The following is a 27,087-nucleotide window of genomic DNA, read 5'->3' as shown; positions in this document are numbered from 1 at the left end:
TTTTCCAATAATCTTGTGCCTCCACGCCTCGTGGGCCCCACAAAATCAATGGATCACAAAAACATTACATTGAACACAAATTTGATGTAGCATGAGATAAACAAGAGATCAATTATATGAGATAAATAGCTAAAATGGAAAAAAATAATTGTGAGAAGTCCACATCACACTATTCATCGAAGAGGATATCAGTACCTCACTCCATCATCGTCTCCCCTCCCTTAAGAAAGGGCAAGAAAAAAACCAAAAAAAAAGAAAACAAAAGAAAAGGGAGAGCTGTAGTCGGCCACTGCTCGCCACCTCGCGCAGCTCCACTGCGCGCACCAGCCGCCACCCATTCCTCTCCCTCCCCAAGCGCGGGACGCCGCCCTCCTCTCGAGCGGCGCGGGAACAGGCGCCGGGCTGCGCGTGCGGCGTGGGCAAGGCGCGGCGGCGTCGAATCTTGGAGTGGCGCACCGGGTAGCTGCACTCCCTCCCCCTTCTCCGGTTTTTTAGTCCAAAACTCTCAAAATTGGGATAGGGGGTCTGGATGTGACCTCGGTTGGGCTTGCGCTTACGCGGATACGCCTCCCCTTCCTCCCCGGGAAGATGAGATGGAACTGCCTGCGCTGAAAAGATTCTTCTTGGCTGCGGGGTTCTTGCGATTTCTTTGGAGGAATTCTTTGGGTTCTGGCTTGTTGGGAGATCCGGTTCTTGATTTGGAGTAATCTGTCTGTCTGCAGGTGGAGGGCCTCGCCGGCGGTGGGGACGGAGGCGGAGATGAGCCGGGGTCGGTCGCCGGAGCCGTTGGATTTCTTCATATGGACTGTGCAGGTGCGGCAACTCGTACAGTTCCATGGTCCTAGTTTCAGTTTTTGTAACTCTACTACTCTAGTTTATTGGTTCCGTGGATTACAGTGGTTTGGGTGTCGAAATGCATGTTTGATCTCTCCCTGCGAATTTCGGACACTCGAGTGCTGGGGATTAGATTAAATGTGAAGTTTTTTCTGGGATAGAGTTCGGCTAAACACCAATCACGAAGCCTTTTGTAGTGGGATTGAGATTGTCGTACTTCATCAGTGGTACTTGGAGTAGCATTCCCCTTATCTTTTACTTTACTCGGATTAGTACGTTTTTGTTGGGTAAGATCGTAGTTTTCTATCGCTTATATGTTTTCAGTTGTCACAGTTATGTGAGTAGTAGCATACAAAGTTCGGAAGTCACCACTCATTTAACCTTAGCTGATCAATCTGTAGGATTTATTATGCAACTTCTGCTGAGGGGGATCATTTACATGTCTCTGCAGTTTCACATGCTATGCTACTCCTTAACCTGCACTGCTAAGGGGAAAAATTAACTTTGCTTTATGGATAACATAATTGGGGTGCTGGCAAGGAACTTTCTTTCATGGAGCATGAACTGATCCTTCTCCAGCTTTAGATTTGTTAATGTAAGAGATATGTGCAATAACTTTAGGTAAATGAAAGGTACCGCCGCACTGCCTTAAGACTTCATTAATCAATCTTTGTTGGCTGAGGACAGTAGCACAATAACACCGCTATAAATAGAGGGAGGCAGTGGGCAACAGTTGGGAAAGTGCACGTGCTGAATCTGATTTACCATTTTGTCTATTGGCAAGATGGCACTTTAGGAACTTCTAACTTAATAGAGCCTGACAGTAAGTTGTTTGTCTCTTTTTCTCTCTGTGGGAAAGCAATGCTAGCATAAATGGGTTTGTTTTTATTTTGGTTTAGGAAAAAATGTCCTTTGTTTACCTTGGAAATGATTTCTTGTCAATGAGTGATGACACCTGCTATTCTAGACATGACGCTAAAAGAACAATCATGCTTGAGTGTCGAAGTCAACTTTTGTGCTATGTGCTGCCATTTAAGCAATCTTGTTCTAGCACAAATGGCCTACATGGTCGAGCAGACAAACAAAGTTGTCCACTTTTGGTTCTCAGGATCTTACCTAGGAAATGGAACTGATTTGTTCCTTATCCAACTTTGCAAAAGTGTCTTAGGCTGCTTGACCTGGAGATGATTTAGCAAGCAATGCAAAATCGTGCCTTTTGCCGACTGGAAAGAGGGCTGTTTGCATTACAGAAGGCATAATCAGATAGGGAAAGTTTAGCATTGAAAAAAACTGGAAAAAGGTCCGGATTAGAAATGATTGCGTGTCTGGTTGAGGTGAAGAGGTTAGGCATTGTCAGATATTTGATGTTATGAAAAGATTTTCTTTTGTGAGTTCTATTGTGACAGGACTATCCTGATCACCTGATGAGTAGTGTGCTGGCCATGCAGCCCTTTTTTTTGTATAGATGACTACAGTCTACAAGTGGTGCATAAAATAGAAGAATCGTTTATTTTTGCCAAATGGCCCAAATCTTGTTTCATTGGAGGATGCTGGTTGCTAATTCTGACATCCAAACTTACACCTTTTATGTTTTTCATAGGAGTGAGAGTAAACATTGTATAAGGTAGCTAATCTCAGTGTGAAATAATGTATACAAAGTGTTAATGTTCCATTTTTCTGACAGTAGATCAGCATAGAGCACTTCTTCCAAATAGAGTTAAATACGATGACTTATGTGCCATAGTTGTGCTGCAGGATGTGGGGTTATGGTTGGAGGAAATAAATCTTGGAAGCTATCGTCAATCATTTGAAGAAAATGGTGTGAATGGGGAGTATCTAGAAAGCCTGTCGATGTTCACTACAGAGCAGATTCTTCGATTCATAAGACGGTGTCATATGAAATGGGGAGATTTTATTACACTTTGTAAAGAGCTAAGGCGCATCAAAGGTTCACATTTCTGCAGCCTACTGCTACTCTTGCACTTTAGAAAGAGTTCAAAATAGGCAATATTCTATTCTATGACTCCCATCACAGTTCAAGGTTTCTTCAGTTTCCTTTTGTGTTAGCATATCATGTTAACATATCAGCTAAAAATGTGATTTTCCCCCCAAGCCATACTTCTTTATCTTAGTCAATTTAAGTACCTATAGTGAAAATGCCCCTATAAATTTCTAAGTAGTACAATTACCAACCTTATATTTCTTAAGTGAAACACCTCTGTAATGTAACAGGAAGTGTGTGCCTCAGATTTAGCAACTCCTTTTGCAGAACTTGTCCTCATGTTGGCAACTTGGCATTAAAAAAAAACTCCATCCTATTGTAACTTAATTTATAATCAGTTAATAAAAATTATTTTGGTGTAAAAAAATAATGCATGGAAAACTTGTACATCATTAAAGAGTGTGCATATGCATTAATTTCTGTTATACAATGATACATTGATACCCATCACTGTTTTATTTATTTTTTGGGAGGTTAGTATAGGCGTATAGCATGTAACATATGTCAAGAAGTTAAGGAAAAAATACTTTTAGATTGATTGATAGAGCTATATCATGTTTACCATTTCCCTAATGAGATCAGTAACTAACATGTTTTCCTGGTAAAAAACCTGCACGTGCACGATGATTTGATTAAGCACAATCCAGTCACCTAGAATCTAAGATGACCGTGACCATGAGGTTTCACTGTTCAGTTATGACTTAAGCATCACAATTACACTGCAAAATTTATGGCAGAGTTATGTAATGTTTACTATTGTACTTAGTTCGAACTGACGTAAATATGTTACACAGTTTCCTTGTCAAACACCTGCACATGTACAGATAATTTGATCAGTCATAATCCAGTCACCTAGAATCTAAGATGACTTAAGCAGCACACTTACAGTGCTGTGTGTCTATCTTGATTTTCTAATTAAGAGGCAGTATGTGGCCAGTACATTTATCACAGTCCAACAGTAACCAAGAATAGTATGTGAACTAAAAATGGAGTTCTTCGCCAAATCATTTACTTTGCAAAGTAAAATTAAATAGGTGCAAGGCAAAAGGGAGGTATCTTTAAAGCCTATCCATACTAGTGTGTTAATCCGCAGAAGTAAGTGCCACCATTAAAATTCCATTCTTACTTCTCCTTTGTTAAATATCTTCTCCTGGAATCCCAAAACAACTGAACACTGCCTATCTGCCAAGTATATGGCTTTCAGCAATCTGGTGGCAATTCTTATATTTCTCAACTATCTTGCATTTGTGCGCCTTAAAATGCGTACAATTGTTTCGTCTAACTCCTAGTTGCATTTTTTTCGCCAGTTGCCTGCCTCAAAGGGGAGCAGGAAGTCCGCAGGCCGTGGTGGGCGCCGTCATGCCTCTCCGTCGTGTTCGTGCGGGTGGCCAAGCGTAACCGGCAGTCCCGTGTCGTCTCCCTGAAGCTCGAAGCTTAGCAGGCTTGCCGCCAGCCGCCTCTGCTGTGCCACCACCACCCCCTGCCTGCTGGGGCGTTCTAAGGCGCCTCTCGCTCTGTACCATACAGCACTAGGTCACAATGGTCCAGAAACCTGTTTTCGCCGTAGAATCGTCATGGAGTGTGACCTGCGTGTGTTTCTGTAACTTGCTTCTTTCCCACATATATAGGGTCGTGGATGGATCCGAGATGGTAAAGATGGTGTAGACGAAGGACATACATGTGTTTTTTGCGTTCTGTGCAGATGGTTGCTCTTTAAAGTGTCTGAAAGTATCTCTCCTTCGGAATGCTCTGGTTTATTGGCTGCATGAGATGCCATTATATTGCCTGCCTTGGACAGTGGACAATAGAGGTCGCTGTTGCTGGTAACACTAGAGCGTGAAATGCCATTATATTCATTCACGTGTCTATCGTTTTTCTACAGAATAAAGGGCCACGAGATTTTTAGAAAAAAATTCCATTTTTAACCATCCAACTATTGCTTCCGTTTGAATTTAGCCATCCATTTGAATTTAGCCATCCGATTCCAAAATCATGAATCTTCGACCCCGCAATTGATTATATATTGGTTTTGATGGGTAGTTTTGCCTACCTGTTTGGATGCACATACTTTTTGTAATCGGATACCACTGATCCTTTATGATAATCTTAGGATAGAGGGAAGTGGCCAGACCTTGATTTTAACCTATTGAGATGAGGTAGCCCATTATAATATATAAGGTGAGTCATTGATTTAGTTACACACCCTCTTCACTAACAAGAGAGAGTCTACTTAACCGCTAGGCAAAGAGGGAGGACGGACCGGTCTCTTTCTTTCTGCTTGGAAGCCCATTTTTGGGTAATATCCCTGTTGGAAAAAGAAGGCATTAGGCCCACATATAAGATACTCTTTCTTTCTTCTCTCCTTCTTTTCTCTCTTCTGCTTCGGCGCTAACAACAGCAAAACCATCCATCTAGTGGTGGTGGCGGTCCTGCGACGGGGTTTGACGGCAGCGGCGGCGGTAGCCCCGCAGGGGAGGACGACGGCCCCGGCTGTAGCCCGGCGCGAGCGGAGCGGGCAGCGGCGTCTTGGCACAGGGATGGATGGCGGTGGCCCAACGCAGGCACGGGCGGAGCGAATGGTTGCGGGCCGACATGAGGGTAGATGGCAGCGGCCCGACGCGAGTGGAGATGGTGGCGGTGGCTCAGCATGGGTATACAGTGGCCGTAGCGGCGGCCCCATTAGGGCGTAGACGACGGCGATAGCCACGAGTGAATGGCAGCTCGTGCGGGGGTGGACAGTGGCGGCACGACACGAGGAACGGCGGCAACAGCAACCCCGCGGGGAGGAGGGCAAAAGAGGGAAGAGGAGAAAGAGAAGAAAGAGAGAGTACCTAACATGTGGGTCCACCACCATGTGTCTTCCACGGCAGAAAAAACACCCGTCAAAATAGCTAGCTGGATGGCCAATTGTGAACGGTTTTAACAGTTGGATAATCGAAGATTCATAGTTTTGGAATTGGATGGCCAAACTTAAACGGAGGCAGCAGTTAGATTGTTAAAAAATAAATATTTTCCTTTTTTTTTAATCTCGATCTTTCTTTCTGCAAGTTGGAACAGTTGGTATCGCTTATCTGATGAATGCATAAGCTACGGGCATTATCAGGCGCGTGAGCAATATTTTACGAAAGTGATTGGCAATATTTTACCTATTGAATTTCTTACCGCTAGTGCCCCTAAATTTTGAAAGGTTTGATCCAGTAAAATATCTTCGTCTTTGGTACAAAGTTGGAGCATGTGTTTAGGTTCTCTTTGTGAAAAGGGTAAACGTAGGAATTTCAAGTGAAATTGCACGGTAGAATTTCATCTCCAAAGAAGTCAATTCGAGGTGGATGAATCCGGGTTGTGGAACTTTGCTTAGGCGGTATTTGGATTTTTAGTCCGGACTAAAATTCATGTCACATTGAATATTTGGAGGCTAATTAGGAGGACTAAACATGAGCTAATTATAAAACTAATTACACAGATGGAGGCTAATTCACAAGACGAATCTATTAAGTCTAATTAATCCATCATTAGCACATGTTTACTGTAGCATCACATTATCAAATCATGAACTAATTAGGCTTAATATATTCATCTTGTAAATTAGTCTCCATCTGTGCAATTAGTTTTGTAATTAATCTATATTTAATACTCCTAATTAGTATATAAGTTTTTGATGTGACAGTAATTTTAGGAGGTATTGAAGCTTGACGGAAATTTTCTTTGGCACAGGTTCGTTGCTCTTGCTCCCTCAACAAGATTTAAACCGATGAACCCAACCATCGACTGCATGAATCCAAAATTCCTGCACTAGAACTACGCGTCGCATTTGCCATTCAACAAACGCCGATGAATCCGGATCTAAGAACCTCCCATTTGGCACTCAACAAATACCAGACGCGTCGTTGCGCGCCTCCGCTGCATGCAGTTCGATCAATCCGCGTCCATGGAGGAGATGGCGGCGGCGTTTCTACCCGACGACGCGTTGGTCGGCGTGCTCGGCCTTCTCCCGCCGCGCAGCCTCGCGGCGGCGCGCTGCGTCTGCAGGCCCTGGCGTCGCGTCGTGGACGACTGCCGGCTGCTGCTCCCGCACCTCCTCCCGCGCTCGGTGGGCGGGTTCTTCCTCAACTACTACGACCACGAGACGGTGGCGACGGGTTCTTCCTTCTTCGCCCGCCCGGAGACGGCGGAGACGCATCCGCCGACGGCGGCGTGCGGTCCCCGGATCGACGGCGAGTTCAGCTTCGTCACCGCCGGGCGGGAGGAGCCCTACCACTGGCACGTGGTCCTGGGCCACTGCGACGGCCTCGTCCTCTTCGCCGGCGACGGGATGTACCTGTGCAACCCCGCGACGCGGTGGTGGGCGCGCCTGCCTCCTCCGCACCCGCGAGGCTACTACCGCCGCCGCGCGCACGTCGTGTTCGACCCCGCCGCGTCGCCGCCGCACTGGGAGGTGCTGCTAAGCCACAAGAGGATGACGACGACGAGGAGGAGGAAGAGGAGGAGAAGGAATGGCGAGATCTTCTCAGAGGAGGACGGCGGCGCATGCCGAGTGATGGAGAAGGAGCATGGCGATATCTTTTCAGAGGAGGACGGCGACGCATCATGGCGAGTCATGGAGGAGCATGGCGAGATCGAGGAGGAGGAGGAGGACGGCAGGTCGGCAGCGCATTGTGATTGATGGAGCATGAGGAGCACGGCGAGATCTCAGAGGAGTTGGCGGCGACGCATGCGAGAGATGGAGGAGGAGCATGGTGAGATCTCAGAGGAGGACGGCGCTGCATGGCGAACGATGGAGTGGCCGCCGGCGACGTGGACGTGGCACGCGATATCTTCGAGGACCATGAGGTGGGTGGAGAGGGTGTTTGTCCGGGAGGGAGCGGCGGCGGGGACGGTGGCCGGCTTGAAGCTGCATTCAGAGGACTGGGCTGATGCCCCATGGCGCTGCGGCGGGGACGGTGGCCGGCTTGAAGCTGCATTCAGAGGACTGGGCTGATGCCCCATGGCGCTGCGGCGGTGATCATATCGATCTCAAGGTAAACAGAGCACTTATATATATGCTACCCTAATCACTTCATAAATGTTCAGTTTAATGAGATTTCTATTTGTTTGAATTCAGAAAAAAGCTGTTTATTTGTTCATTATCATACCTTGCATCGTTTCTATCTGTTCATCTTTCTTGACTCCCTTGCAGGATATCCATGTCAACCAATAATTACCAAGTAATCAAATCGCCGATAGATCCAGCTGAATGTCGTAAGCAAGGCGTGCAATCAATTATAGGGCGGTCGAAAAATCTGTACAGCTAAAAAAAACCTTACCCTCTGTAAGTTCGTTATTGCTATGGCACAAGCTATCACTTGGATTTACATGCAAAACAAGAACGACTCGGGGATTTGAGAGTTGGGCATTGGAATTTTTAAAATGGTTGATGGCTACTGTATTGAGGATTTTTTATGCAGTGCTTATCCAGTAGAGCATGGCTTACCGCGTCAAATAGGCTAAGTGCTTCTAAAAAAAAGCCAAGTGCTTATCCAATGCTTCTTAGTTTAGGAGTGGATTATCTAGCTAGGGTTTGTGATCTGATGTGTAAGCAAGTAGAAACAAATATGATCTATCATGAATTTGATCATTTTCTTCATTTGGGCTTACACCGTATAAATATTTTGTCTGACTGCAAAGAGAAATTCAACTCTAAAATAGCCATTTATGAGTACCATGTTTGGATTTGATCGCTTATTCACCAGTCACTAGCAGGTTTTCTTACAGCAACTTAATTGGGGAAGTAGCTTTGTTTGCTCCAGCATGCTATATGCATAGGTGAAAATGGTAATTACAGAATGTGATGGTTTTTGTTTGGCAAATGGTAACACAACAATACTTTGCCATTTCTATCTTTTTAATACTGAACTGAGTATTCAATACCTCTTGGTGTAAGCTGGTTTTTGTAAGGCAACACTAAGTTGCTCTGTTTCCTGTCCTTGACAGAAAATGTTAGTGAATATGAATGGAGAATCATATACCAGCAATGATACTAATTTGAGCTCTTGTTTGTTTCTTTTTATGGTGGTTCCTGTAAAAATTTGGTCCTGTGATTTTTTTTTCTCTACCTGTTCTTGTGGCTGGTTCTGGTTGCCCGGACAACAAAATTCTTTAGCGCCAGATCAGAAGGGTATGCCATTTTCTAGCCCATTTCTTGTAGTTATTTCTATCTTGTGCTGCCTGCTAGGCCTATAATTCCTACAATTATCATGAACTGCTATGTTTCATAATTGTGGGAGAATGAAACACGTCAGTGCTTCAGAGTTTCTAAGAGTATTAATTCATCATGATGCTGGAAAGTGTATATTAGCTATCGATGGAGATAGGCCTATTCATCCTGTACTGCAACATATTGGGCCGGCACACATACTTCACCTTTGGAAAATAGTTAATGATTCCATTCTTCGTGGCAGGGAGATTGGTCCTCAACACATGCTAGCTCTTTATTTTTCAGAGTATCAGAGTGGGTTATTTCGGATAAGCCTCATGCAGGATATGGTGCTAACCACTAATGGTTAAGATAACATCGTTGAAAGGTATGTAAATTGTTGTCCAAAAGTGGTTGAGTTTGATCTGCTTTGCATGTTGGTTGCTGTTGGTTCCCATGCGCTTTTGTTCATCCAATTCTTCTATTCAGTTCCTTTTATTTCCCTGATGGATTGCTATTTTGATGGATTTCAAGGATGAAGGAATTTTCTATTCTTGTACCTGATTTTGACACATCTGAGCAAAAATTATATATGCATAGGCTTTTTCAAAGGCTGAAAGTTTCAACATACTAAATGGATGGTTCTAATTTGAGCATGAAATTTATGCAGTGTCATTGACTTGGAGTAAATGGTACTTGCTATTCAGTTCAGTGTATTCTGCAGATTGTTGCGGTTGCGGCTGCTGCTGCTGGGCAGCCCAGCCATTCGGCTGCCCCAAGTAGCAGCATCTGCAGCCCAGCAGCTCGTTGATTTTAGCAGCATGTTGCAGTTCAAATAAGCAGTAGCGCTGCCGCAACTGCTGGCTGGCTGCAGCTGTGCATCTGGTTTGATGTATCATCAGTATTCGGTTCATTTTTATTTTCAATGCATTTTCTGAACAAAGTGATATGGTTTGTGCTGTGTTTATGGATGGCTAGCAAAGTTTCTGTGGGAGGCAGTCTGAATAGGTTTGATAAGCATAACAATAGTGAAGCTGTACATGTGCAGGATGAGAGTTGCTCTTTTGGTGAAGGGCTACAGAGAAAAAGAAGAATCTGTATAACCTGAATGTTCTGCAATCCTTTCAGACCTGAATCCCCTATTCCCATTTGACATAATCTCGTGGTTGTGCTTGTGCAGGGAAATCTGGAAAAAATCAAGCCAAAACAGGCATTGCAAGTCACACGGCACAGATTTGTGAAGTAGCTACTCATACACAGGCATTGCTAGCTTCTGTATGATTTTTGTTTTGAATTGTTGTTCTGATGAGGGAAAGACTAACTTGTGGTTAACACATTCATTCTTTATTCAGGCAGTGTATGCAGGTACTTCAATCTCTGCTGGAAGGAAAGGTTCAAGCAAAGCTATGGCTAGCAATGAATAAGGTATGATGAAACACAATCGTTTTAGGTGTTGTTCAGTATGAACACATCCTCTTCAGAAATTTTGCTTCTAAAATTTTTTGGACTATCTTCTAAGTCAACACATCCTCTTTACATATGCAATCAACTCAGTTGGACATGACGGTAATGACATATGCTGGTTTGTTTATTTTACTTCAAAGTTCAAAGCTGGATATCTTGTCATATAATTCATGCTCAGCCTACTTAGTTTACTTACGTAGTTGTTATAGACATGGATCCCATATAACTCATGCTCAACCTACTTAGTTTACTTGCTTAGTTGCTTATATATGGGTTTCAGTACTGGATCCTGGCTTATATGTCTCTTGCGTTTCAGTTTTTGAAGATCAGGATCCCTAATGTAGAACAGTTAAACCGTTCACAAGCTAGCAGAACCTCTTAGCATCCTAAAAATATTTCCTCCATATGTAGTTTACAGTATTTGCAGTGGAGCAAGTAGCATGGCTTGTGCCTCCAGGATGAGTTTTGTTAGCCAGTACTGCCGAACTGAACCTTGGGCATGTTTATAAATTACTAGGATTGTACCTTGGGCAAAGCAAATGTCATCTATAAGTATCAAACATTATACTCATCTTATAATTTTCATAATAGAAATACTAGTAATTTGACGTTCAATGCTCTATACTCATCTTATAGGAAAACTATAACAACCAATGCACAGTGGTACGTATATATTAATATGAATTGATTGTCAAAATTAATGTATGTATAAAACCCCAGGAGTGCAAGATATTACCCACACATAAATTTATTTATGGAGTTTGATGATTATATAAAAACTGAATAAAGAAACATAACACATGAACAATCTGGTCGATCAAAATTTTTAATCTATCTGTAAAATGCGTGTAAATGCTGCACTCTTATTTTATTTCTCTAAATCCTTGAGAAGGCATTACTAGTTGTCCATGATAGCTAATGCAAGGGCACGTACCATCTCTCTAATTTGTTTCTGTTCAGCGTGTATCTGTTTGCATAGGTCTGCAGCATAAAAAGCAAAGATCAAAACTATTTAATTTCAGTTAAACGAAGTTATTGAGCACAAAAGGATGTTACCTTTCAGATCATACGAATCAAAACAGATGGGAGAAAAAAAAATTTGACTATGACTCACTCCACCTAACCGGCAAGGGAAAACTGAATGTAAAAAACTTAAACACGCAAGGGACAAATGAATGTAAAAAATTAATTGTTAAATTTATTATCAAAACTGAGTGCTCATTGATAATGTCATACCTTGCATCCTAGACATCTTGACATGGAGAGCAGCTAATGTTTTGAATTGAAAAGCCGTGCGACGCCACTCCCATATGTGGCGTTGAAGGTGTGAGTCGTTCACGTGGATTATGATGAGTTTTTCTACGAGCAACAACATTAATTCTGATCAACCCATGGTAGATAATTTCATATGTACATAAACACATGCACCTTTGATTCATGATCACCACATGCCTGTTAGGTCATCTCCGGAAGTCACCCCATCTTGAATATCAGCAGCATATACAACCACGCCTATGACATCTTGAACCACAAAAAAAAAATATACTTTTGCATTTTAGTGTGAAACAATGACAACATATTTTGTTAAATGAAAGCGAGTATAAATTGACGAGTCGCCTGCAAAAATATCTACCGGCTGACGGTATACATCCTCAAATTCCCTAAAGGCATGATGACACTCTGAAATCCAGATGGGCCTCTGTGGAGTATTGATTACAGTGTCCAGTAAAAGGACGACAGTGTACTCTTCACACGGACAGTAAATACTGCGTATGGGATCCACACTAGTTTGCAATCAAACCACACTACAATGTTTGTGCAGGGCACCAAGATGAAGGCAGTTGCGTGCGGCGATCATCACATGCTATTCAACAATGTGCTCATTGAAGAAGAAACATATGACTTTTTGGGGTGTGCTTTGCGCCAACTTACGTGGATCCCATACGCAGTATTTACCGTCCGTGTGAAGAGTACGCTGTCGTCCTTTTACTGGACACTATAATCAATACTCCACAGAGGCCCATCTAGATTTCAGAGTGTCCTCGTGCCTTTAGAGAATTCAAGGTTGTATACTGTCAACCAGTAGATACTTTTGCAGGTGACTCATCAATTTATACTCACTTTCATTTAACAAAATATGATGTCATGGTTTCACACTAAAATGCAAAAGCATATATTTTTTTATGGTTCAAGATGTCATAGGCGTGGTTGTATATGCGGCTGATATCCAAGATAGGGGTGACTTCCGGAGGCGACCTGACAGGCATGTGGTCATCATGAATCAAAGGTGCGTGCGTTTATGTACATATGAAATTATCTGCTATGGGTCAATCAAAATTAATATTGTTGCTCGTAGGAAAAAAACTCATCATAATCCACGTGAACGACCCACACATTCAACGCCACATATGGGAGTGGCGCCGCACGGCTTTTCAATTCAAGACATTTGCTGCCCTGCATGTCAAGATGTCTAGGATGCGAGGTATCACATTATCAATGAGTACTCGGTTTTCATAATAAATTTAACAATATATTTAACGATTAATTTTTTACATTCAACGTTGGCAGTTCTCGACGAAGACCACAACGTACAGCCCTAAGCGACGCCCAAAACGCGAACCGAGTTGCGCCCTCTGACATTGTCAAGTCAGCTGCAAGTGCAGAGTCTTACTCTGAACCCATGCTTCGACCATCTCCAATAACCTATCCATTTCGGGCTTTCCAGATATATGAGAAAATTCATTTGTCAGACGCAATCTAGAATGAAACAATTATTATAGAAATAGCTAACTGAAATCTGTTTTAGTCTCATCAGCATGTTTCGTTGAGTGTCACCGTTCACCAGTTTAAGTGTTTTCTCAGAACCGCATTGCGAAGTTTTGGTGCATCTCATATGTTGCGGACTGCAACATGATCAAGTGCAATTTACATTTGTCTATTGACATAATTGCTTACCAGTAAGATGAGAATGCTATTTATTTATGATTTGTATTGCCCGTATCAACGCATGGACATGATCAATTGTACTTGGCAGCTATCGATTCCAAGTCCCAGCTTCATGTTTGGATCCTCAACGAGTCGCGCGACGATGAGACGGAGTGGCAGCTGAAGCATCTCAGCGTAGTCAATCCAGACCTCAAACAGATGAGATGCCGTGGACCCTGCTGGATCCTCGATGGTTACTACGAAACCGAGCAAAAAAGCAGCGCAAGAACACGGCGAGGGATGGAACTCGGATGATGACAATGCTACGGACATGGTAGAGAACGACGACGACGGTGTGGCAAGATGCATGGAGGTTATTTAATTTCCTTGGGTCCCAAATACTGAATCCGTACAAGGAGGTCATCTTCTTGTATGTCGACGGTGAAGTTGTTGCCTGTCATTTGAAGAGCACAAAGATTCAGTATTTGGGAGGCTTGTTAGGCCCAATTAGTTACAATTGTGGTTTGGAGGAATCGTTTGTGTACACCCCCCTGCCTGGTAGGACTTTAGCGTATGAAAGCATAGCAAAGTACTTAAAGTTCGTTTAGTTCTTCATTCTTTTTGGTTCTTTTGATGCACGTCGACCTTATTGTAATAATCACACGTGGCTATCAACTTAATTCTGGTTCTGTCGATCTTTCGTTCATCATGTCTACTTTTTTCCCCGGTTTGCCCTACTTTTAGAAGAACAACTCGAGTTTTTTTGCTGCCAAGATCCTTGGTGTCATTAGATGCTACATATTGGTGTCATATTCTGTGTATGCGCGCATGAAAAGTCGAAAGCGTCTATATTCACATGGTTACCATATTTTACTTGGTGTATAAATTACCATTACATAGATTTTTACTTAGCCGTTTAAGATACTATCGCTATACTTTAAACTTTCTCCATTTCAAATTGTCGGTCGTTTTGACTTTTATAGATTCATAGATTTTGCTATGCATCTCATCTAGAAAAAAACTAAAATGACCTACAGTTTAGGATAGAAGGAGTACTAAAGTTATAAAATTCATGATGCATAAAAAAAATCTTCCTACGTGTTTATAAGTTGGCTTTGGCTATTCGCCTATTCCACTGAACACGCACGTTATGAACCTGTAGGACCCACACTAGAGCACACAATCGAATTTCGCCGAAAAACTTACCAAGCTCGCGTTGACCACAGTCCACAGGTGCACGACGGCAGTAGGGGCCTGATTGGTTCCCTGCATGCGGTTGAACCAAGCTCGCCGGATGCTGGAGGAGTTAGATTGGTTGCATGGTTCGGTAGCTGGGACAGGCTCTTGACGTGCAAAGATTCATTCGCGACCAGGCTCCAGAGAAACGTAGAAATCGGTCGTTTCCGGCGGACCTGGCTCGTGTGATGCTAGAAGTTACTGCTTGGAGGAGCGTGCGGAGGGAAAAAGAGCTGCTGGGCACAGGCAACCGATCGATTTCCATAGCAAGCCTGGCTGCATGGAGACAGGAACCAATCAAAAAACCACTCCAGCTAGAGAGCCTGAACAGCGGGAGCTTGCTGCTACGAATCAGCCCTTTGGGATCGACCCCATCGATCCGCGTTTGGTTGAAAATGTAGTGGGTTGGGTTCGTCCCCTATAAGGAATATACCGCATAGATATGGGTTGAAATGGTCTGTCCAAAACGAGGGGACCACTCCGACCTAGTTCACTCCCCTGTGACACCGGCACGCACGCGTCGAGGGCAGTGTTAGGGAGGAGGCGGCTGGCGGCATGACGTGAAGGAGCCAGGGTAGCGCGGCGGGTTGAGTAGGGCGACGTGGTGTGGGGGAGCTAGGCCGGCGGTGGGGGGGGAGAGGGAGGGCGCAGGTCGGCACGGCAGGGGGAGCCAGGTGGGCACGGCGAGGAGGAGCCAGGCGGGTGTGGCGGGGGAGCAGGCCGCCGACAGGGGGGAGGGTAGGGGGTAGGCCGCTGGCGGCGGCGACATAGCAGGGGCATAGCCGGAGGAACCGAGGAAGAAGATAAGGTGAGGTTAAAAAAAAGAAAAGAGGATGACAGATGCGCCCCGCAACTTGTTGGTGGGACCTGTTGCTAACGGTGTTAAAATAACATCCATCCTATTCCTCCCGACGTCTTCAATAAAAAAACTGGAACGAACTCATCCCTCTCATTCAAACTCATCCAAATACGAGATGGGTTGAATCCAACCCACAAAAGTAGAATGAACCGACCCGTTCTATTTGGGGGATGTTTGGGTACGAGATGCTATTATAAAACTAATTGCAGAATCCTGTACTAATTCGCGAGACGAATCTATTAAGCCTAATTAATCCATCTTTAGCAAATGATTACTGTAGCTCCACATTATCAAATCATGGACTAATTAGGCTTAATAGATTCGTCTCGTGAATTAGACTCCATCTGTGCAATTAGTTTGATAATTAATCTATATTTAATACTTCTAATTAGCATCAAACATCCGATGTGATAGGTGCTAAACTTTAACGGGTGTATCGAAACACCCCTTGATCTCAAAACGAAACGGATGCTTGGTGAGCCGCCGCGCCCCAGCTGGCTACCTCAGCCCCGCTGCTGCTGGGGGTCGCGGCCGTGGCATGACGTCAGTCGAGTCAAATCAGGTGCGCGGTAAAAACGAACCCGCGGTGGTCCACTTGGCCATGGCCTCGCCCATCAGTCAACCCCGCCGGATTTACCATTCTACCCCGCCGCTCTCCACCCCACCCGCAGCGGTCAACCCGGCCACCGTCTCGCCTCCGCAGTTGGACTCCAGAGACCATTTCGTCCCCTTTGTTTTTTTTCCTCCCGCACAGAAATCGAACCTCCTCATCCGGAGCGGCGGCCTCTTCCTCTCCGTCAAGGGCGGCGGCGGCGCCAGAGGTTTCTCGTCGGCGAGCTCCTCGTCGATGAGGTGAGTGCTCCCTCGCGCCGCTTCTGCTGCTGCTCCCTGTCTCGCGCGGTAGGGATGGTGGGAGGGAGGGGGCGAACGGGATCTGGGATTCCGGGGGGCGCCCCGCTGCCGGATACGGTGGGAGGGGGACGGAGAGGGGGTTCTCAATCGGCTCCGCGGGGGACGAATCGCGGCGGCTCTCAGCTGCCTACGCGTCTGTTCGCTGAAAATTTCAGAGGAATTTCCGCGCCGGTGGCTGCTGTTGATGGCATTTGTCGCTCCGTGCAGGTTTCGCTCGCCGAGGTTCTGATTCCGGATGGGGACCTCGTCGGGCGCCAACTTCCAGCACCAGCATCCGGCCACGCAGGGGCAGGGCATGCCGCCGCCGCCGCGCCCCAACGGGCGCGCGCCGCCGGCCCTGCAGACGTCGCTCTCCCTTGGCGGCGCCGCCGCGGCCGCCGCAACCTCGCCGGAGCAGGTCGGCTCGCCCCCGGACGCGCAGGAGCCGCTGTCCAACTCCGACGGGGGGCACGACTCCGCCACCGAGAGCGCCAGCTCCCGGGAGACGTGGCCCGGGGAGCCCAGCACCGGCAAGAGCGGCGGCGGCGGCGGTCCTCCCGTGGCGGCGGCGCCGATAACGGCGGTGAGGATGGCTGGCAGCAAGGACAAGGAGGTGGTGGTGTGTAACGGCGTTCACGACCTGCAGGCCGTCCGGGGTAGGATTATCCCGGGCGCCGGTTGGGTGACGCTCAGGGAGATTGCTCGGGACAGGGTGGACGTTGTTGCGGAGAAGATGAAGGTCATTGGTGAGGAGGTGCTGGATGAGGTCAAGACCGAGCTCCGCTCGATTCTGGAAGGGACTGGTGGTTCGCATCATGTGGAGGAGTTCCTGTACCTGCAGAAGCTTGTCCAGGGCAGGGTTGATCTGACCCCTGCCGCGCTTTCGGTGGCGCACCACGTGCAGCTGGAGGTCCTTGTCGCCATCAAGACCGGGATCCAGGCGTTCCTGCATCCCAGCGTCAACATACCCCAGAGCCGGCTCGCGGAGGTTTTCTTGTACAAGAGGTGCCGGAACATCGCCTGCCAGAGCACCCTCCCTGCTGAGGAGTGCAGGTGTGGTATATGCAGCAGCCGGAACGGGTTCTGCAACCTCTGCATGTGTGTCATCTGCAATAAGTTTGATTTCGAGGTCAACACGTGCCGCTGGATCGGGTGTGATGTCTGCTCTCACTGGACTCACACGGACTGCGCGATCCGTGATGGGCGGATTGGGACTGGGCAGACGATTAAGAATGGTGTTAGTCATGCGGAGATGCTTTTCCGGTGCCAGGCCTGCCAGAGGACATCTGAACTGCTGGGGTGGGTTAGGGATGTCTTTCAGCAATGTGCGCCTGGTTGGGACAGAGATGCTTTGTTGCGGGAGCTTGACTATGTTTGTAAGATATTCCGTCTGAGTGAGGATTCAAAAGGGAATAAATTGTTCAGGAAATGTGTTGAGCTGGTTGACAGATTGAGGAGTGCTTATGCTGAATCCGTAAGTCCTAGGATGCTGCTACAAGCTCTCCAAGGTATGCATGCTTTCTGGCCCCAACTTACTTTTACAAGGCTTGTCAATGGCCCACACTTAGTATACTTGTGGTCCTGCAATGTTGGCCACTCGAATTTAGGTCTATTTAATAATTCATCTTGTTGTGCTGAGTTTCATTTTACTTCTTGTGGTGCTTGATTCCTGCTACAACTGTTGTTGGGATTTGTACTTTTCTTTTTTTTTATATATAGGTGGAAATAGAACAATGCTAAATCGTTACTTGTCAAACACTGTTATTTAGGCCTATTTAGTAACTCATCTTATCGTGCTGAGTTTCATTATACTTCATCTGGTGCTTGTTTCCTGCTACAACTGTGGTGGGGATTTTTACTTCTTTTTATATAGGTGGAAATGAAATGATGCTAAATCGTTACTTGTCAAACACACTGTTGATACTTGTTGGTTATTTCCTACAAGTTACTATGCATGATAAATTTCAGTTATTTGTTGTTTCTTCTGGTTGGATTTTGCTGCACTTTCTGCATAGGCATGCATTATGTATTGAATAATAACTATTACCTTATAGCTATGAACTTTGTTATTCTTTTCATGTTATATGCTGGAAAACAAGACTGCTTCCTCAAGTCCATATAAAATTTTAGTTGTCCTGTTTCTTGTTTCGCTCTACACCTTTAGCTACTCATGTCCATGTTTTAGACAATCTATATAGTTCTAGCCTTGTTTTCTGTGCTGTAGAATCATCCACTTTCCAACTTGTGTTGTAGCTCAGTGCACAGCAGGCCCTTGTACACAACATTATAGCATCTGTAGTAATTGCATTTTGCAATTTAAATTTCTGAATGCCTCAGACAGTTGTAATGTCTTCCACAAATTTCTTTTTGGATTTACTGAAAGCTGTAGCTATTCCACTACATGTACTATACAAGTGCATATGAGCAGCCTTAAAACTTAAAAGCGTGATGCTTAATATGCAGAAAGTATGACTGCTTGGCATGTTACCGCCATCCAGCACATATCATCTCCATATCATAGTTTTACTTGTCACTTGTCAGTTACTTTGAAACGACCATAACCTTATTCAGTTGGTTGTCTGGTTGCTCCATCGATGATAATTTCCATGGACATTATTCTCACCAAACATAAGCATAAGATGATTAGTTGTTACATTCTTACATTTAGAATCATTCTGGAGTTGTTGTGGTTGGACATCTTCGTCTTGTAGTTGAATTGGTTGTCGTGCATAGTTGTTTATATTTTTCAAGTCAGATTGGCTACAATTCTAGGGTAAATGTTTCCATTTGCAATTCTCACATTGTGATTTTAGACTTCTTTGAGCATTCTCATTCTGCCATTGCATCCATGATAAATAGGTTCATGATTGTTCTCCAGGCTGCCCCAACTGGCTTGCTCCAGCCTCTGTTTTTGTTTTTGTTTTTGTTGTTGGGGGGTGGGGGGGTGGGGTGGGGCTAGAGACCTCCCTGGTACTCTTTGTCAGTGCACTAGTTTGAATAGCTGGCTTGTGCATGCTCCTCACTGTGATTCTTGACAATTGACACTGACCAAACATTTTCTATGGTGTGTTCGCTTTTTTGTTGCAGTTGATTTGGGCCTCTGCATGTTTACGTGGATTTGGTTGCAAAACTAAGTGTCTAATGGCAAAGATATTAACTAGGATATTTTTCCATATGGAAGTTTTATTTTTACTGAATTATCTGCAGCACGCTTCTTTTTGTGTGTTTCTGATTGCTTTCTTTTCTGAATGGTGAACGAATATCTCTAACACTCAGTTTATTTCCTAGAGCTGGATATTGCCTCCCCAAAGAGCTTTGAGAATGAAGAGCCAGGGCGCTCGATCACTCCCCAGGAGGCCTGCAACCGAATTGCCGAGGTTGTCCAGGAGGCTGTCAAAAAGATGGAGATTGTTGCTGAAGAGAAAATGCGAATGTATAAAAGGGCTCGCCTTGCTGTGGACGCCTGCGACCGCGAGCTGGAGGAGAAGGCCAGGGAGGCCCAGGAGCTGAAGGCGGAGCGGCTGCGGAAGCTGCAGCAGGCAGAGGAGCTGGAGAGCATCATCCGCCTGAAGCAGGTGGAAGCGGAGATGTTCCAGCTGAAGGCCAGTGAGGCCCGGCAGGAGGCAGAGCGGCTGCGGAGCGTCGCGCTGGCGAAGAAGTCGGAGGAGGCGGGGCAGGACTACGCGAGCATGTACCTCAAGCGCCGCCTGGAGGAGGCTGAGGCGGAGAAGCAGTACATCTTTGAGAAGATCAAGCTGCAGGAGAACCAGCGGCCACCGCCGCCGCAGGCTGCTAGCAGCGGTGGCCTTGGCATCGGTGGTAGCAGTAGCGCTGGTGACCCCTCACAGATGATGATGCTGTCCAAGATCCAGGACCTGCTGAAGAACGTCCGCAGCATGCCGTCCAGCAAGTCTGACGGGCCGCACTCGAAATAGCACCTGCGAGGGCTGGCATTGCCGCTTCGATGGGTCTCCTGATTAGCTAAACCTGGTTGGTAACCTTAGTTGCTGCTGTTCTGCGACTTCTGTAACTCCGGTAATCCATGGTAGTTTCGTAATCATGTTTATTAGCGAGTTGTCTTACTGATGGTTAGATTTGTACTGTGTGTGGTATCATGGTAAGTTCAGTGTAACCAACAGCGTAGCTATACAGTTGAACTGATCGATCATTGTATTTACAACTGTTGCAATGTAAGATTGATTTCACTATGTTGATGCGTTAAGTTTATGGGAATGGAAATGGGAGGTATCAGAGCCTGCTGAATGGAATTATTGCCATCTGTTTCTGAAATACTGAAAATTCAATGTTTCGGCAGGAGTAATTTTGTGGAAGAATTATTTCAAAGCCGTGGCCCATGGGCCTTTCTTGTGGAAGATGGGCAATTTTGGTTGGTCTGGAAACAGCCCAGAACCGGCCCCTCCTCCTCTCGTCGGCGAGCCTGACCCCAGGCCCATGGGCCACAGCTGGGTAAAGTCCAGGCCTGATGCCGAGCCCAACCAACCTCTCTCTCGTGCCGTCGTTCGTGCTGCTCCACAGCTCCAGCGCTCCACCGCCGCCACCGCGCCCCGACGCCTCGCTCCGGCGACCTCACCCACCGGCAGGCGGCAGGAATAAGGTAAGCGCCCCAACCTCTCTTCCCTACCGAGGGCTTTGCGTATTCTTGTCCTCCCAGGTCGGATCTGTGAACTGTCCGTGACCGGGAGATTCAGGATCCGGGTCCAGATCTCTCTGCGCGGGATCTCCCTCGCCCCGTCAATCCTTGCGGGATCCCTTCCTGCGTCGATTAGCTGTTTCTTCTGAGAGTTCGGATTGTTAGCAGTGCCTGATTTCACTGTTGGTTAGCAGGGACTTTCTGGCATGCTGCAGAAGAATCATCTCCCGATCCTTCTGAACATGAATTGATCCTTCCCTACATGGATGGATAGAAATCACATGTGCTTCAGAGAACGATGCAGTAGAATTTCAGACGTTGCCAGTGTTAGGTGTATTGCTACCAGCTTGTAGATTCTAGCTTTGCGGTTTACAACTTTTACAACCTTTGATGTGGTTATAGACTGACATTAGTTCTTGGTACCCAATTAAGCTAAGGTGGGGGTATGTAGTTTATTTCGCCCCTTTTTAAAGAATTTCCATTCCCTTCTATTAGGCCATTAAATCTCTGCTGGTTATAGATAAACCTGTATTTTGCCATTGTTTATTTGCTGTGGTACTTAATTTTGATGCAGCCCAGTTGGTCTCTGTGAGACAAACTGAGTAGTTGCTTGATGCTCGGTCCTTCGAAAATTCTTTTAGTTTCTTTGCATTGCAAAAGCATGGATTGTCTGTACATAAATCATTTGCATCTGTGTACCAGGCTTCGATGATTGCTTCACAAGGATGAGATGACCTCCCGCCCAAAGCTTTCTGGTATTCAGAGGCAGGTCTTGGCGCTGTACAGGGGATTCCTTCGGACAGCACGCCTAAAGGCCCCGGAAGAGCGGCACAGGATCGAGTCTGTTGTCTCGGCGGAGTTCCGTGACAACGCAAGGAATGTTGACCGGAGGAACTTTGTGTGCATAGAGTACTTGCTGAGGAGAGGGAAGCGACAGCTTGAGCAGCTCAAGAATCCTGATATTACCGGACTCGCTACCCTTGAAGTGAAGAAAGGAGGTATGCAGTGTTGTACTAACCATGCAATTTTCCCAACCTTGTAGATGCTTAAGAAATCTCTGTTGTAGCTGTAGTTCTTCCCTTTATAACAATGCTGATAGTTACCACTTATCCGCAGAGTTGTTACCATTTTTCCACTTTTGAATGTTGAAACAGAAAGTTGTCGTCCACCCGCCTGAAGACCAACGAGGCCCATCAGGGAGGCTGAACGGCAGCAGAGGGTCGCGTCACGTATGTTGGCGAAGAAAGTCGGAGGAGGCAGGGCCCCCTGGAGGATGCCGGACCGCTGGAGGCAAAGAAGCAGTGCATCTTGGAGATGATGAAGCTGCAGGAGAAGCAGCGTTAAACCTGGTGGATAACTGTAGTCTGTAGGTGCTTCTGTTCCGTGCCTTTGTGATGGTCCGTAAATTGACTGTAGAAGCCAAACATATTGTCGTAGTCATGCTTGTCAGTTACTTGTTACTGATTACTCTGATTATATGTCAGATCCATATGACTGCATCGTGGTAAATTACCGAGTGAAGTATTGTTTGTGCCGAGGTACAGGGATCTTTGTTTCAGAATGATTGTTGGCGCTCAGAACGAGCACGGCCAGTTCATGGTTTTTTACCCCCAGACAAGAGAAATCTGTGTTCAGGGTTGCAAGCATACCAACTTACCAAACAACAAATCCATGGACAGTTTTTTCAGTCAGTACGAGAGTCGCAGAAGCTCTTGTCCAGACGTTTGTCGTAGACATTTCCAGTAAATCTTTTCATCAGAAAAACATTGGTAGTGAGGAAGAAACGACATTCTTCTGTGTTCCTTCCAGTTTTAAACGTTTGCAATCATTTTCAACAAATTTTCAGCAACTTTTGAGATCTCCATCTCCACCTTTGCAGAGACGGAAGCACCGTGGCAATCGCAATCCAATACCCTATCCCAAAACGACACAGATTGTGTTTCCTTGCGTTTCGTTCTATGCCCAGCCGAGCCGCTCGACGCCGAGCGTGAGCTCGCCGATCATCAGGCTGTGATCGCCGACGGGGATCCGCCGCACGCCGTCCCGGTCCGCCACGCTCATCCCCTCGCACACGTCCACGCCCATCTCTACCGGCGCCACGCCGCCCGCCGCCACGTGCACCTTCTCGAACGCCACCAGCTGCCTCGCCGGCGCGCCGGCGACCCCGGATGGCGGCGAGTGGTAGACGAGCACGGTGTGCGCGCCGTCCCGGTCGCCGGCGTTCCTCACGTCGACGTGCACCGGGACGGTCAGGCCCTCGCACCGCGCGTGCGCCACGCGCACGGCGCCGGCGGAGCGCGTCGCGTTGGGGAAGGACGCGTGGCCGCCGGTGAGCTGCACGGTGAGCTTCTCCGGCGCGTGCGCCAGCGAGTGCGTGAACCGGGTGTAGCTGAGCCCGTGGCCGAACGGGAGGATCGTGGGGCCCGTGTAGAAGCGGTAGGTCCGGCCGGGGTACCCGCTCGCCGGGTTGGCGCGCATCGCCATGTTCGTCATCGGCGCCTTCCGCAGGTAGTCCTCGGGGTACCATGTCACCGGCAGCTTCCCGCCTGCCAACAAATTCGAATTGAAATCTCAAATTCGCCTCCTTTTCATGCTGCGAGATTTGCAGTCTATTTAAAATTTGTGATTAAAATCTCAAACGCACCTGGGTTGTAGTGGCCGAAGATGACGTCGGCGTTGGCCTGCCCGCCGGCCTGGCCGGGGTACCCCACCCAGAGGATGGCGGCGATCCTGGGGTCGTTCTGCGCGAAGGCGATGTCGATGGGGTCTCCTGACATGAGCACGAGGACGACGGGGCCCTTGGACGCCTTGGCCACGGCGGAGATGAGCTCCGCCTGCCGGCCGGGGAGGAGCAGGGTCGACTGGTCCAGCCCCTCGGCCTCCACCTTCTGGTCGAGCCCGGGGACGTCGATGGTCGCGTCGGCGCGTCGCGCGGCGTCGACGGCGGCGGCGATGGGCTGCCGGCTCCCCGCGCACGCCACGTCGGTGCACCCGGCCACGTGCACCGCCTGCCGCACGTACCCCGCCACGCCCTGCAGCGGCGTGTTGTACCTGCACGGCTTGCCGGCGTAGTTCCCGATCATCGCCACCGTGGCCTCGGCGTGCGGTCCCACGACGGCGACGGTGCGGTGGGTTGCCGGGCGCAGCGGGAGGACGCCGCCCCTGTGCTTACCTTTCTCGTTCTTAAGGAGCACGACGCCCTGGTGCGCCGCCTCGAGCGCGAGCTCCTGGTGCGCCGGCGTGCACACGTCCTTGGGCCCGAGGTGCCCGAACGGGCCCGCGGCGGGGTCGCCGTCGAACATTCCCAGCCTCATCTGCACGGCGACGGTGTTGGCCAGCGCACGTCGGCGTCGGAGACCTTCCCCTTCGCCACCGCCGACTCCGTGTACTGGGCCAGTAACGGCCCGCAGTCGAGGTCGAGCCCGGCGCGGAGCGTGGCGGCGACGGCGTCCTCGGTGGTGCGGGTGTAGTGCTGGTCCCGGAAGAAGACGTCGACGGAGTCGCAGTCGGAGACGACGTACCCGTCCAGGCCCCACTTCCCCCGTATCGTCCCCCCGAGGAACCCCTCGTCGGCGCAGGTGGGCACGCCGTTGACCTGGTTGTAGGAGCACATGACGCTGGCAGCCTCCCCGTCGGCGACGCAGGCGCGGAAGGGCACGTTGAAGGTGTCCTCGAGGTCCTGCGCCGCCACGACGGCGTTGAAGTGGAACCGGTCCGTGCCGCCCCACCGGTCCAGGTCGTAGGCCGTGAAGTGCTTGCAGCAGGCGGCGAGCTTGAGGCGGCTGTCGCCGGAGGCGGAGGGGGACTGCTGCTGCTGCTGCTGGAGGCCGCGGACGTAGGCGGCGGCGTAGCGCGCGGACACGGCCGGGTCCTCGCCGGGGTTCTCCTGCCCCCGGCCCCACCGCGGGTCGCGGAAGATGTTGACGTTCGGTGACGAGAAGGTGAGCCCCGCCTGACCGCCGTTGTACATGGCGCGCGCCTCGTCGGAGACCGCCTGCAGAGTATGCAAATACCAATGAAATACAATGTAAAGGAAAATACAGTATAATGGAATGAAAAAAGTAATTTTTTTTGTTTGTTGGTCGTCGTTGATTCAGAGGAGGAGCATCATCGCGAGGCACGAGGGCGATGGGGCATCCATCCCTGACCGGTGTCTGGCCAATCACGTGGGGGGTGCAAGTTACGATGCACGCCGGCGATCGCCGGCAGCAGCGGCCGCACGTGAAGGATCGGAAGTGGTGCTCGTCGCGATCGAGTGAACGCCGGCCGGCAGGCTGCTCGACATGCAGAGGCAGAGGCTGCTGCAGGTTTCTATCGTTTCGGAACAGGGGACGCAGGCGGTGAGGGTTCAGACTTCGGAAGCAAGACCACTTGCAACTTGCAAGTTGCTCGAAATCTTCAAGACAAATAAAACACCAGATCGATCTGTGTTATCTATGAAATAATATTTTTTAATTCACTAAATAATATTTATGTGAATGTGTAAAAGTTTGAAATAATTTCAAAATCATTTATCAAGTATTTAAACAATTTTGAATTTTCTTGAAACCATTGTTCTTGCGGGCGCTTACATGACCCGCCAACACAGTTGCATGTGCTAGTGCAGTGCAGTGCACCGTGCAGGTACCACCAGAGTGCTTATGTGGCGGGCGCTTATGTGTTTGACTAGTACTGGTTGCCAGCATGTGCCTACATGTACTTTGTGTAGGAGCTAGCCACTGTGCTGGCGGGTGCTCCCCTACCAGCACAAGGAACCTTTATGCTGGCGGGTGCCAATTACACCTGTCAGCAGTGTAATTTGCATGTGCCATCACAAATCGTTTATGGCATAGTGCTAGGTGAATGACCCGGGACAAAAACCTCCTTTTGTCTCGAAAATTTAATCCCAGAGGGATTTTCGGTATCTTTGAGCCCTACCAACAGGGACTAATGTCGCGTTTTCCACCAGTGAAACTAGCAAAGGCCGTCGAAACTCTCGCTCGAGAGGGATCCCATCAGAATGTGGACGTCGTCGGCGTGCCTTAGGTCGACCAACGAGGCTTAGGACATCATCCCTAGTCGTGGAGATTAGTAGACGAGAACCATGGAGGTTGCATGAGAAAAACTAGGGTTTGAATGTAAAAGATAAAGTTGAGAATCGATTGGATGTGTGTATCAATCGGTCGTATCCCTTTATATTATATAATAGGGAGGGGTGGTCTTATCCCATTATGGGTCAAAACTCTAACAAATCCCATGCTAAAATATGTTCCCTACTCGGTTTACACAGACCAAAACCGGTCTCACCGGATTGGTAATCCGGTATAACATGATTCCGCAGGCTGGAATCTTCTAGGGATTTTATCTCTCATCCGAACTTCGAATTGGACGTTCTATATATGCATTTCGATCATCTCGACAAGATCTACGCAATGGTAGAGTCCAATTGTCATTTTGACAATGTTACCAAAACCGGTCTGACCGGTTGGGGAGCCGTTCATACCAGTTTGCTCAGACTTGCCCAGCAAAGTCACCTTCGGGCCACTCTTGGTCGTCAACACATGCTCCCTATTTTTTAGTACATGAGCTACACAAGACATCCATAGAGGAGCCAACTCCATCACAAACCACTAATTGCAGTTCCACAGAACCAGATTAGGAGGTCATGATGGTTGATGTAGATTGGATGAAGCCCTTCATCAACTTCATCATGGAGCAGAAGCTGCTACAAGACAAAAGTGAAGCTAGAGAAACCTAGAGACGCAGTACGAACTACGTTCTAGTTGGGGACAAGCTATACAAAGGGGCGCATCCTCAATAGTACTCATGAAGTGCGTCCCAAGGCAAGAAGGCAAAGACATCTCGAAGGAATTCCATAAAGGCATCTGCAGCAACCACGCATCTTCGCGAACCATCATGGGCAAAGCTTTCAGATCAGGGTTCTACTGGCCTACAACTCTAGCTGATGCTGAGGAACTAGTCTGTCGATGTCAGGGGTGCCAATTCTTCACCAAACAACAATACGTATTGTCCTACAAGTTGACCACAATACTACCGACGTGGCCATTCGCATG

General features: G+C 47.7%; 3 protein-coding genes and 1 pseudogene across 4 annotated transcripts; 3 read left to right on the top strand and 1 right to left on the bottom strand.

Moving 5' to 3' along the window:
* The first annotated feature begins 243 nt into the window (after positions 1-243).
* LOC117834045 (uncharacterized) lies at positions 244-4,581 on the top strand. 2 transcript variants are annotated; one of them, XM_034713661.2, is made up of 4 exons: positions 244-459; positions 723-813; positions 2,590-2,782; positions 4,144-4,581. In XM_034713661.2, exons 2-4 carry the CDS (start codon positions 760-762, stop codon positions 4,272-4,274), a joined length of 378 nt encoding a protein of 125 aa, XP_034569552.1. In that variant the 5' UTR covers positions 244-459; positions 723-759; the 3' UTR covers positions 4,275-4,581. The 2 variants fall into 2 exon arrangements, with proteins under 2 accessions (XP_034569552.1, XP_034569551.1); XM_034713660.2 differs by lacking the exon at positions 244-459 and adding an exon at positions 497-634.
* Positions 4,582-16,183: 11,602 nt separating this feature from the next.
* LOC117833078 (OBERON-like protein) lies at positions 16,184-20,591 on the top strand. The gene is made up of 3 exons (XM_034712459.2): positions 16,184-16,344; positions 16,612-17,891; positions 19,672-20,591. Exons 2-3 carry the CDS (start codon positions 16,640-16,642, stop codon positions 20,316-20,318), a joined length of 1,899 nt encoding a protein of 632 aa, XP_034568350.1. The 5' UTR covers positions 16,184-16,344; positions 16,612-16,639; the 3' UTR covers positions 20,319-20,591.
* Positions 20,592-21,764: 1,173 nt separating this feature from the next.
* LOC117834606 (succinate dehydrogenase assembly factor 1, mitochondrial) lies at positions 21,765-22,598 on the top strand. Its single transcript, XM_034714146.1, has 2 exons — positions 21,765-22,032; positions 22,519-22,598. The coding sequence occupies exons 1-2, from the start codon at positions 21,765-21,767 to the stop codon at positions 22,596-22,598; spliced, it is 348 nt and encodes a 115-aa protein (XP_034570037.1).
* A 136-nt stretch (positions 22,599-22,734) lies between these two features.
* LOC117833079 (probable beta-D-xylosidase 2) lies at positions 22,735-25,119 on the bottom strand (annotated as a pseudogene).
* Positions 25,120-27,087: the final 1,968 nt, after the last annotated feature.

Source organism: Setaria viridis, chromosome 8, assembly GCF_005286985.2.
Source record: "Setaria viridis chromosome 8, Setaria_viridis_v4.0, whole genome shotgun sequence".
Taxonomy (NCBI): Eukaryota; Viridiplantae; Streptophyta; class Magnoliopsida; order Poales; family Poaceae; genus Setaria; species Setaria viridis.
Note: the sequence above shows the minus strand (reverse complement) of the source record. Positions and strands in the feature narration are given on the sequence as shown.